This window comes from Odontesthes bonariensis, chromosome 10 (genome assembly GCF_027942865.1).
Source record: "Odontesthes bonariensis isolate fOdoBon6 chromosome 10, fOdoBon6.hap1, whole genome shotgun sequence".
Lineage (NCBI taxonomy): Eukaryota > Metazoa > Chordata > Actinopteri > Atheriniformes > Atherinopsidae > Odontesthes > Odontesthes bonariensis.
In genome coordinates, this window is record NC_134515.1 from 29,960,103 (window position 1) to 29,972,500 (window position 12,398).

Genomic DNA, 12,398 nt, shown 5'->3' on the forward strand with positions numbered 1-12,398 from the left:
GGAAGCTCTTCTGTTTCCAAAATGCCATTTCACATCCAGAGCCCTTGTTCTCAGGAGAAGCAATTAACTATCTATTATCCCTGGAGTTATTGAGCTTAGCAAGTCTTAACGATGTCATAAGATCACTTCAACCACATCAATCATGTCAGAAAACTTGAAACGCGCCTGTGTGTCTAAGTTTCCATGTGTCTGAGGCTATGCAGACGCTTGGATATTTCCAACTTATTTTCTGCCTTACTTCCTCTCATCATCCTTGATTTTCTCCTGTCACCTGGCAATGTGGTTCCTCTCATCTTGCCGGTGACCTTTTCACCCAAATGTGCTTTTATTTTTCTGCTTTGTTGACACTCTTGTGCTCTTCGCCCTGTGCTTGCTCCTTCCAGGACTGTCCCCAGCTGGTGCCCTCTGAGGAGATTCTGATCCCAGCTGGGGAGGTGAAGCCAATAACCCTGAAGGCCAAGAACCTGCCACAGCCCCAGTCTGGCCAGCGAGGCTATGAATGTGTCCTCCACATCCAGGGGGTCAGCCATCGTGTCACCGCCCTCCGATTCAACAGCTCCAGCGTACAGTGCCAGAACAGCTCGGTAGGTTAGGTAATAGTTTGTCAGGCTGAGCCAGGTTTGGTGTAATTGGTTTGTACACAGAGCACGCATAGATAGGAAATTGTGTTGGTCATGATATTGTCTGGGGGGAAAAAAGGACAGAATTTTAGCTTTTTCAAGTAGCTAAAAGATAATTGGGTTCAAGAGTCAGGTGTCTTCTGTATTTCCACTGAGAATAGCTCAACTTTTTGAGTGGTTTTGAAACCATGTTGTACGTTTAAACTGGAAACCAGCCTATGTTTCATCTCTTCAGAAACAGAACATTTTGGGATGAAACCCAAAGATGGAGTTGAACCATTCTGTAGATCAATTGGTGATTATTAACTGGTTGTAGACTGGTTGAGAGTGAGTGAATGGTTGTCTGTCTCTCCATGTTAGTCCTGTGGTGGATTGGCATTCTGTCCAAGGTGTCGACCGCCTCTCTTTTACGTTCAGCTATGAGAGGCTCCAGTTCCATAGCCTGACTACGTCATACTCACGATTCTAGTCAGAATGTGAGTCTGATACCGCTCAATAGAGTTTTGAGTATGGGGCGTGTTTCAACCGAACCAGGAGAAAAAAATCCTCTTCGCTCAATTGGATAGACCTACAACCAATCAGAGCAACGTAGTATGTGACGTAGATTAAGCAACACACACTTGTTGTAGGAAGGATGGCAAAAAACATCTTTTCCATCGATAAAAGCTTTTATCGCATTCCTCTGTTCGTCTTTCAAAATGAATGCAATGTGGAGATCCTGTAGAACAGACTCGATGGCAGAATCTACACACCCTAGCTCTCCAGCGGCAGCCATGTTTGTTTCAAACGAATTCAAACCAAGCGCTCTTTAGTGACATAGTCGATAATGTCCCTGTTGATCATCTGTCCATCATCGTATAAAGCCCGCCCTGGCAATCTGATTGGGTTGACCGATTCTTGGTCGGGCATAATGATTTCCCAACTTAGCAGAGCCAGACCGAACTTCCAGACCAAAACTTTTATGGGCGGGGCTAAGTTCGGCTGGCACCCAGGCTACCAGTTCCATGCAACCCTCTACAAAATTGGCTGCTACACCACAGTGCAGCATACTATATCTGTCGATGTATATGTATGTATGTCTATTAGTTGGCAAAGATACAGCACATACAACCTAAGTACTTACTCTGGAGAGGACTGCAACATGACTCTGCCCTCCAGTCAAGCACAGACTGACTTTTGCGGTATATTCCCAGAGGAACAAACACACACACACTCTCAATGAAAGTCAGGATAGAGTTAAGGGCATAGGAGGCAGTTAAGAACAACTTCCTTAAAAGTGTAAAAGCTCAAGCTTCTGCCAAGCTGTCCCATTTCTAATAGTTTTCTTCACTTTGTCAGCGCAGATATTGAGATGATGTAAGTTTGGCGTAACATTGGAGAGACTTAGAGCTGCATCTACTGTACCAAGTATCATGAGGATTGAAACTCCTAAAGTTCCCATTGAAATTCTCCTCTCTATTTGTCTCTTTTACATCTTTATCCCCACCTCTATCTCTTTCTCTGTCTTCCTCGCTATGCTTGGCTTCCAGTATCTGTATGAGGGAATGAGGATCAGCGAGCTGCCTGTGGATTTCTCAGTAGTGTGGAACGGCAACTTCATTATCGATAACCCCGAGAATATACAAGGTAGGAACGACAGAAGTGCTCGCAAACAGGATGAACTCTCAACCATTGTTTGGGAGCTTTGTGTGCAGATATTATCCTTTCTCAAGAGATCATGTGTGCATGTTTTTGTACTGTGTAAATCCCAGTTGTACGCTAAAGAATGTGACATTTCAGTCACAGCAGACATGCTGTCAGTTTTCCTCAAACAGAAACCATCCTAATTGCTGTGTATTCACCAGTCTGCTTCTTTTGCCCCGCAGTGCACTTGTACAAGTGTGCAGCCCAGCGGGACAGCTGTGGCATGTGTCTGAAGGCAGACAGGAAGTTCCAGTGTGGATGGTGCAGTGGAGAGGGAAAATGTACACTGCGGCACCACTGCCCTCCCATCAACCCGTACACCACTCGCTGGCTGAACCTGTCCACCAAAAATGTGAAGTGCACCAACCCACGCATAACTGAGGTGTGTACTCATAATCAGCTCTAAGTCCTTCTTGCCTGCCCACACTGATCTGCCTGCACTCAGTATGTAAAAATCAGTATCTTTTAACTTATCACAGTTTGTTTTCTCTCTCTCTTATTTTAAACATAAAAAAAAAAAAACTTGATCAGAAAACAGCAGAGTTCTGGAGAGACATGGAGAACTGTTGACTTTAAAATGTCTGACTTGCATCCGTTGCATGAGAAGCTTTTATTTTCTACTCGGCTCGTCTTTTTTGTCTGGACCCATACAGAATAAGAATAAATCCTTACTAATCTCCCCCAAGGTACTTGCCGCACCTACTGCTGCAGAATCTTTAAGTGTTTGGTGTCTGACTGTCAGCCTCTCATATTTCTTTCTCTCCTACTGTTTTTCTAATTAAGAGAAAAAAATGTGTGTTTATTTGTGTTATATGTGTTGGGCTCCTGGTTCTGTTCACCTTCAGGATTTATGCAAAGGCAGGGGTGATGGTGTGCACACACATACGCACACACCCACATACACACATATAACAGGGCCTGAGGTATTCAGCTTTAAAAAGCTGTCTTTTTGACATCTGCCTTCTCTTTGTGCAGTCTGCACAGATGCCTGCTCATAGATTTTAATGTTTTCTATCTTCACACAAGGTTATTTCAAACCCTTGAAAGTAAGTTTGGCATCAGCGAATGTCACAAAAAATTAACTTCATTCACAAAACTTTTAATATCTGTTCCTAATGTAGTTCATTTGTAGTTCATCTTACCAGTCAGATACGTTTATGTGTGGCACCTGTCGTGTTTTTCCTCCTGCTCTCTGAACCTTCCCAGATAGCCCAAAATACCCACCCTATAGCAGTGTATCCTCCCCCCTCAGCAACATCTGGGTCATGACCTGGAAGTGCTTAACTGTTTTCCATAATTGGGCCCTTGCTTGCTCAAGCCACGTTCTCATCCGCCCCGGTGAGTTTGCTGTCACAAAGGAGTCAGGCCAGGAGGGATATACTATTTAATTAGGCCTGGTAACACACCAGTGCTTTGTGGTTAACCCACCAGACCTCTCTGCTTCCACATTGATTCATTTGGCTCCTCATTTCTCCACCGCATACTCTGATCTGACAATTAAAAATTGGAAGTTAACAGCTTGGTTAATTGATTTGCTATACTATTCAAAGATTATCCAGAAAAAGAGGCAAGATACAAAAGAGCCCATCTCTTCTTCTAATTCATTTTCTCTGTTCTTTCCCTCCCCATCTGTCCTGATTTCTGTTTTCCACTCGTAATTATTTTCCTGGTTATCACTATCTCCGACTCAGCCTGGTGAAATAAGTTCATTTTACCTTTAGTTTGTCATTTTATGGCACATTCCATCCACTGGAACATCACTCATTCAGCTCCATGTATTCTTTAATGTCCGGATCACAGTATGCCATTTTAAATGTACCACCAGCCCATATCCTCATCCATTGTCTCTGAAGACTAGAGGGGCGATATATAACTTCAGGAAACTGTTGTGAGCAGATGCAACTCGGGAGAAAACTAAATGGAAAGTGAAAACTGAGGTGCTGTCTCTCAAACAGCTCAATCATATCTGTCAGGATGCATTACTCAATGGAGGAAAAGCTAGAACTTTGCGCACTCCATAGGACAGTTGCATGCATGATCGCGCACATGAATGTGTTTTCAAGCATGTGCTGCCGGCCTGTCGAGTGTAAACTAAGCAGGAAAAACAAGGCACACAGATGGAGAGCATCGATACATCGCTGCATATCTTACATACAGTTGCAAGTTGTTGTTTGCTCCTGTACTAAGTATCACATATTGCAATTTGAAGTGAGAAAAAAATTAGAAATTCACTGAAAAGCCCTCAACCTTTACATTGCAAGGAGAGCATAAAGCCTCTGGTGGTTTTTGAGAAAGATATGCTCACTGTAAACCTCTAAGTCAGTAAAATGTTTATTAATCATCTTTCAGACAAGGGCTTTGGTCTACTCTTATAATGAGAGGCAGAGCAGATGTACACAACGGATGGTACTTATGAATGGATCCATCTGTGGTGCACTTGAGTTTTGATTATAACTTCCGCCTGATTGAGCTGACAATATAGCACCTTAAGAAATCCTCAATGCCCAAAAAGGTTTGGTCATAAAGTATCTAAATATTTATTACAGTGAATATTTCTATAATGTCCTGTATTCAGAACTAGAAATATAGTGTGCAAGTCCAAGACTGATGAAATTTTGTCTTTTTGGTTATTATAGACAATCACAGACACTCAACGATTCAAGGTAGATAGGCAAGCAGAAGGAAAAAGCCCCAAAGAAAGTGAGAAAATGATTTACACACATCTTTTCCTCAAACAAATGCACTTCAAGCACCACAGACAGATGATAACGGTGTTTCAGGCTCAGTTTGGGAGAGGGATAAATTCAGATGGAGTGTGAGTAAAGGCAGAAAACATCCATCCATTTTCTATACCCCCTTAATCCATTGGTCAGGTCATAGGGGGGCTGGAGCCTATCCCAGCGGTCATCGGGCAAGAGGCAGGGTACATCCTGGACAGGTTGCCAGTCCATCACAGGGCTACACACACACAGGGAGAACATGCAAACTCCACACAGAAAGGCCCCAGCTGGGAGTTGAACCTGGAACCCTCTTGCAGTGAGGCGACAGTGCTAACCACCACACCACCGTGCAGCCCAGCAGAAAACATTTTATTTTTAAATTGGAGCCATGAAAAGATGGAAAGTGGGAGAAGGGGTGCATCTTTGTTTGTGGTTATAGGGTGCAAAACCAACTCTGCAGGAGCATGGACTTCAAACATACACACATCTTTTTTCTCCTCTTCATTGGCAATGAAGTCAGCTCCACCTTACACCCTCCCACCCCTCACCCCCCTTCTGTCTCTCATTGATTACAGTTTCTTTAAGAAGCAGACATCCCCGTGGTGGGCTGAATTTATTAATACATTTGGTTTTGATTGTATGCACAAAAGCCCCCATCATGAGCTGATTTGTATACATACTAGCACATTAGTAGATGTGCCTACCACAAGATAGGCCTTTTGAATAATTAATGTTTCTATTAAGTGCCATGGGGCCTCCCACCGTGGGCCATTAATATTGAAGAGATGCAAGCCCCTGCTAACAGCAGAGGGAACAACATCAAATGAAGCAGGGAGATGAATGGGCAAATGAAAGGCATCGCTTCAGTAGGCCTTGGCCGCGGCTTCTTTATGAGTTTACAGAGAAACGAGAAGGCTACCGAGCCTTCAAGTGACAGGGAATATAAACATCTGTCCGTAGCCTTAGGAAAGAAAATTGTAGAATTCCACTATTTCTCTCTCCCACCCTCATGCAAGTGTATGCAAGGTTATTTTTGCATACCACATAGATGGTACCTGTCAACCCATATCAGACTGCTAATGAAGCCCTGCGAGTGCTTCTGCACCATCAGGGTGATAACCTACATTAGACCCTCCACCTTAAAACCCTCTCATCACAGCCCATATCTCTCAGCTCACCACCAGACATTTAAGACCCCATAAAGGATTTAGGATGTAGTTTATACGGATACAAGTGACCAGTGGGGTTTTATCAAGCCCATTAAATGCTACTCACAATTAAATGTGAGATGCTCAAATTAGTCTGAGCAGAGTCCAAAGACAGTGAGATCAGCAGGAAGCTTCTAAATTATATCAAGGAGCATTTACTTGAGTAAAACTTTATTAATCACCAATGGGAGATTATGTTGTTGTGGTATACATACTAAATAGATAATGATAAGGAGGACAAATAATCATTAAAAGGATAGTCACTGGTCACTATTGTAGCAGACATGAAGAAGCCTCTGACTGAAGACACTCCGTTGCTTAATTAGCATGTTGTATGGAGGATTCGTTGTGTTGTCCATTATGTTCAGCAACTTGTGCTACATTCATTGTTTGCACAATCGACTCGCTGCTCCAGATCAGTCCCTGACACAGATACACATTTTGTTCAGTTTCTATCTGTAAAGCTAAATTTACTGTGGCAAGAAGAACCCATCTACTGTTGGATTGGGCCAGAGAAGTTCTTTAGAGCGTTGAGGAGATAAAATCATGTTATAAAAAGTAGGAGATCTATATTTAAAAGATTTAAAGAGTAAAAATGCTGATATTGTATTTTTTTAATGCTGGACATGATGTTTAAACATTGCTGATTTGTTGTGAGAATCCAACTGGGCTCGGTCGTAGTTACAATGACATGCCAGGCTTGCATAGCCTGAAGGCAGCTGGGTTGCTTGGGTATTACTTTCTGCTATATATATTGAGTTTAGCCACAGCTGCATCAGCACATCTTTCCCAACAATTATTTCAGCTGAATATATCAACACTACGCTGACAGACTGACAGACTGGAAGCCCATTTTTCCTTGTTTCCATGTTGCAGATTTAGTTTCCCATAAGAGAATCTTTCTTTTCTGGAAGGTCTTTCTTTTTTATTAGAATGTTTCTCTTTTCAATTTAGGCCACCCCTCTTAAGTCTTTCAAAAATATGCTTTTGGCCAAATATTATGGATTGTCTAAGGAAATAAATGATCCCTTAAGCTGAGGAGAGATAGATTATGCCAGATAAAGTGCAATAGTGTGAGCTGGGATAGAGGCGTAAAAGCTGACAAGCTGTTTGCCGGGAATTACCCTCTATTGACAGTGTGACAATGGCACACAGGCAGAAGCACTGCTGGTAAAAGGATTACACAGGGAGCATGGAATAGTGGGATTGGGTGGAAACCAGGGGAATAAGGGCAGCAGGGTGTGCATGCATGTCAAATAAGGTTTCCTCTTCATCTGAAAGTCTGCATGGTGAGACAAACAAGAAAGCTTGTGCTTAAAGGAGGAAGATGTGTCACTTAGCCTGAAGTAGATGAGATGATGAAAGCAAAAAAGATTCAATGATGAAGATATCGCACTGAAATGAAATGACAAACTCTGCCTTTCAAAAGATTATCTACAGTATATAACTCCACTACATTCCCTCTAGCCTGTGAATCATCAATTTTATTAGAATCGGGTGTAGCAGAAATTTAAAAACAGTTTTGTGTACAGAAAGCATCAATTATAGATTTAGCCCCATTTGTTTGTAAGAAAGGCAGAGGCAAAGAGTAGCTTCTTTCATTCCTCACAGCCTGAAGACATTGGTGGCATGCATCTTTGAAGTGCTTGATTTTGTGTGATCCTGATGAACCAAGGCTCTGTCTGCCAATGGGGAGCTCAGTCAAATAAGTTTCATGCATGGATTAGACTGTCTTCCTGTGCTTAGTCCACCATGGGAGGCACTCTGTTTCAGCCTAAAGGGTACAGAGAAGAGGTCTCCCAAGCTTTTAGCATGGCCTCCTATGATACAGCCCTGCTGTCCTGTCACCATTCCGGCCTCACCTATGTCGGCTTCTGGGGCTGAACAGAGCGATATCCACTTTACCCCCCTCTTGCTCATCCCATCCTCTTTATTCCCTTTTTTCTTTTTGTCCCTTTCTCTTGTTTAAAGTTCAAATCTGCAATTCTCCCTCTCCATTTTCTTCTCTTCTGTCCTCTCTAAGACCATTGCTTACGTAACTTCACTAAGTCTACTCGAATTGATGCTGCCATTGCCTGACATGGATATTTTTAGCCATTTTGCCCCCCCCCCCCCCCCCCCAAACTCCCCTTATATACCCTGCAAGCCCAAGCAGTGCTAAAAGATTAATGTATTCAGACCCCTCAGGCGGTGCAGTGACACACTTAGTTTACATCCAGAGCAATTAATGTCCACTGAATCTAGATTACAAAGCCGGAATCCCACCAGGAAGCTGCAATTCCCTAGTGGGTGTTGAAGGTAGAGAGGGGAGTGTGTACAGCACCTCCTAAAGGGTTGCTATTACGTGGCGCCCTGCACCTCAGTGAGAGGTTACTACTGTCTGTTGGGTTTTCCCTTCGCTTGCACAGCCAGTAATAGCATATTGATTGTTTACATAGCACTAGCAGCTACACACTGTGAAGTGACAGTCATCCCCTCCCTGCTGTCCTCCTCTTTCTTATTTTCCTGTTCAACATTTTCTCCTCCCCTGTCAGCTCTCTTGGTCTTTCTTTTTCTTTTTCTGTTTTTTTCTTTCTCCCGGGTCTCCTGCTTCCTTCCTCTCATCTTTTACTCTGTGTTTTAAAGGTCTGGATGATAGCCAGGTTGGAGCCTCAACAGGGCTCTGCAGCACAGAAGGCACTGTGCCACACTGTGCCAAGGTCATGCTGGGCAGCCATATTGCATTTTATGAGTAGGTAGTCTGCATTAAGCATTAATATGGCCCCTTGTTAGATTTACCATCTATGGCAACAGCAGTAGATTCTGAGCAGGCAGTTATCCAAGCGTTCATAATCGCTCTTACTAGTTTACTGTGAAGTTTCTTTTATGCAGTTGAGTTTACCTTTGCAGAGTTTATTCAATGGATTTTTAAAAGATAAAGGTTTTTTCTTGTGTGTGATTGTGTGTTGGGATGTATTGGCATATTTTTACATAAATAACAACAAAACGTGCCAACAGGTACTTTATTGTTATTAGAATATGCTCTTGACACAATGATTCCTGACTTGCTTGATAACCACCTGAACCAAAATACCATATTAACCCTTGAGCATCAACAAACTCATGTACTCGTGGATAATTACCTATATTGTTATTGAGATTCATTACTCTAAAAAAAATACATACATCTTTTATAAATCCTCTAGGTGACCCCAGTGGCTGGACCCCCAGAAGGAGGCACGCGGGTGACCATCTATGGAACAAACCTTGGTCTGGCTTTCTCTGATATGGTGGGAAACGTAGACGTGGCAGGGGTGAGGTGTACCCCAATAGAGGAAGGCTACATTATCGCTGAACAGTAAGTTACATAAACAGAAAATGTAAAAACAATATTTTTAAACCATTGAATTTATTCGCTAAAAGTTAAGCAGCTGGGAACATTTTTTCTATCCAGGAGAGCCTCAGAATTGGTAATGTTCAATACCAGCACTTTTAATACTTGAAATTAAAGAATCAATGCTTTCATAAGGTATGTTTTATATTCCATGCGCTAATATCAAACCACATGATTATTAAGTACAGTGTCTGCTTAATTAATTACTAACTGTAGCAATTAGCATTCGCTCTTCTCTTCAGTGAGCGTTTGCAGAGAGTTTCTATGTATGAGGAGAGAGAAAGCTGGCGGCTTTTTCCGGGTGGTACTGCACTCTAGGGCGGCGCCAACGAAGCAGTGCAGAGCAGTCAGAATGAATGTGGTACTATGAGATCCACCTTAGATGCAGCCATTGCTTTGGATAGAATTTTTTATATTTTTTCATTTTAATTTTCCTAAAGGCAGGATAAATTATCCTTTCAAATGGCACTTGGTTTGATTTTTTAGACTCACTATATTTTTTTAAAATACACATTTATTGTCAGTATTGCATCACGAGTGACGTCACGCATGTGGCATCACTTTACGGCATGGTCAGTCCTAGCGCTGAGCTAGCAGAGAGGTGTTAGCTCAAATAGTTACAGATTTCAGCTCGTGCATCCTGTTATGGGTCTGCGTGGCTAGAATAGGTACTATAAAGCATATTAAAGTTGTGGGCTTTGCTAATTTTTTAAAAATATCAGCAGATTTTTCGAGAGAATGTTAGTCAGTCACAAAGTTTAAGCTGTGCCGAGTTTGGAGCTTCTAGCAGGACAGTGATTGCATTGCATTTGATCAAAATTCAACCAGGAGTTGATGCAAAAGTACAAGTACAATGTCTTGAAATGGCCATACCAATCTTGAGATCTTACAATCATTGAAAATGTATGAATAGATTTGAATCAGGCTGTCTATACAAGGTAGATAAGTAATCTGAGAGAATTACACCTATTAAAACGATTTCACAACTGCAATGTTTGTCTTTCCCTATGGTTTAACATATGTTGAAATGAAATTGCTGCTTCAAAAGCTCAACGAGAGATAAACTCTAAAAATGATTTTCTAAAAGGGTGCCCAAACTTTTTCATACCACTCAATTAGGCAGATGGCCGTGCGTTCTTCAGATTCCGTTAGCTAGATGCTAGCGGAGACTGACTCGCAAATGCCAGACCTGTAAGAAAACAGAAAGATATAACTCCCAGGTTATTGTACTTTTGATATAAATCCACATCCCTCTGTCAGAAATCACAGTAATATTTTCAGGTTTCAGCCGCTAGCGGGGACATTTTTTGAGTTATTAGCACCAGCCCTATGGCCAATCTCATTCTGCACTCGCTCGTCAGCGCCCCCAGACAAAATCAACTAAACTGCTGCCACATTTTGTATAATGGGGCGAATAGGAAGCGAAACGGCTGTATGTAAAAGGGCTGTGGCGTTTGCTCTGGTCCTCTGTTAGCATCAGTTCTGTTCCTCGGTTAGCATTAGCTCTGCTCCCTCTTAGGTAGCATAAATTATGCTCCTCTGGCTGACTTCATGCAGTTTGAGTTTATTCACAGTATACGGAGCCCAGCAAGTGCCACCAGGAGAAAAAGAAAACCCGATAGAAGTCTGTGTGCAAAAATTATTAAACTGGGCTCACAGTTTTCCACCGTTTTTTTTGTTTGTTTGTTTTTTTCTCCTGGTGGCACTTGCCAGCCTCCGTAGAGGTACAAACCATGTGTGTTGTTTTCTGTTTTTGTTTTTCCAAACATCAACTTTGGCTGTTTGTGTGTGTGTTTGTTGTTGCGCTAACACGTCACTGACTAAATGTTTATGGAACAATGGTAATGATAGCATATGCATATAGTTTGAACACAAGCTATACTGGGGACATTTGGAAATCTTAGCGACTGAAAAAAACCTAGATTACACTTTTACACCCCGTCCTGACATACAGTGAGCGAGCGAAATGACGTCGAAATGTCGCGCGAGGGTGTCCTGATATGCAGCGTGACAATTTTGTCGCGAGTGATTCTATTGTTTCAGAATCCAAACCAATGGAATCATCTATAAGAAGAACTCAAATCACCAATAAGAAGTGTTTAGGCGCGGGACACCGACGCGAAATGTCGTCCAGATAGAGACAGCGCAAGCGCTTTTTTTTTTTTAAGGGGTCGGCGTCATCGCTGGACGGAGCGACATCGCTTTCGGCATGTCAGGACAGGCTGATTGAAAAGTACGCATTGTAATCACTTTTTATCGCTCGCGTCGCTGTATGTCAGGACGGGGTGTTATCCTAAAAGAGCCTGTACGAGTAAAACGAAAAAAAATCTCATTTTAGATTCATTTTAGTTTTTTTTCATTTCTTCAGTTGACTCGCAAATTTATGTTTCATATGATGGAGATCTGAAATGACAGATAGGGATTAAATCAGTTGTTAACACTCATTGCACTGTGCATCAAGCCTTCGGTTTTGATACATTATTTATGGGCTAAAACAGCAGGCAAACTTTAATAAATAAATGCATTTTGAAACACAAAGCTAGTTTTCCACACCATCTCTGTCTGAATAAGGACTGGAGCAGGGCCAAACTGTCTGGTCATAACGTTTTCCTTCTAACCCTGCAGCATGCTAACCCATTTCTCTCTCCGCTGCTAATCTAGTCAGCAACAACCCCACAACAGCTGTGCGTGTTTACTTGTGTTTACCTCCTTAATTGTCCCATGCTGAGTGTACACCACGTTATGGTCTGTCCCGTTTACCCTGAACTAATGAAACATGGCCCGTGCTTCACAA

General features: G+C 42.3%; 1 protein-coding gene across 1 annotated transcript in view; it reads left to right on the forward strand.

The window, feature by feature from the left end:
• plxna2 (plexin A2) overlaps window positions 1-12,398 on the forward strand; it is a 201,442-nt gene that overhangs the window by 127,551 nt on the left and 61,493 nt on the right. Inside the window, exons 10-13 of the mRNA XM_075475207.1 lie at window positions 384-584; window positions 2,150-2,246; window positions 2,486-2,685; window positions 9,417-9,568. Of these exons, the coding sequence (XP_075331322.1) occupies window positions 384-584; window positions 2,150-2,246; window positions 2,486-2,685; window positions 9,417-9,568 (650 nt within the window). The remainder of the gene's footprint in view (window positions 1-383; window positions 585-2,149; window positions 2,247-2,485; window positions 2,686-9,416; window positions 9,569-12,398) is intronic.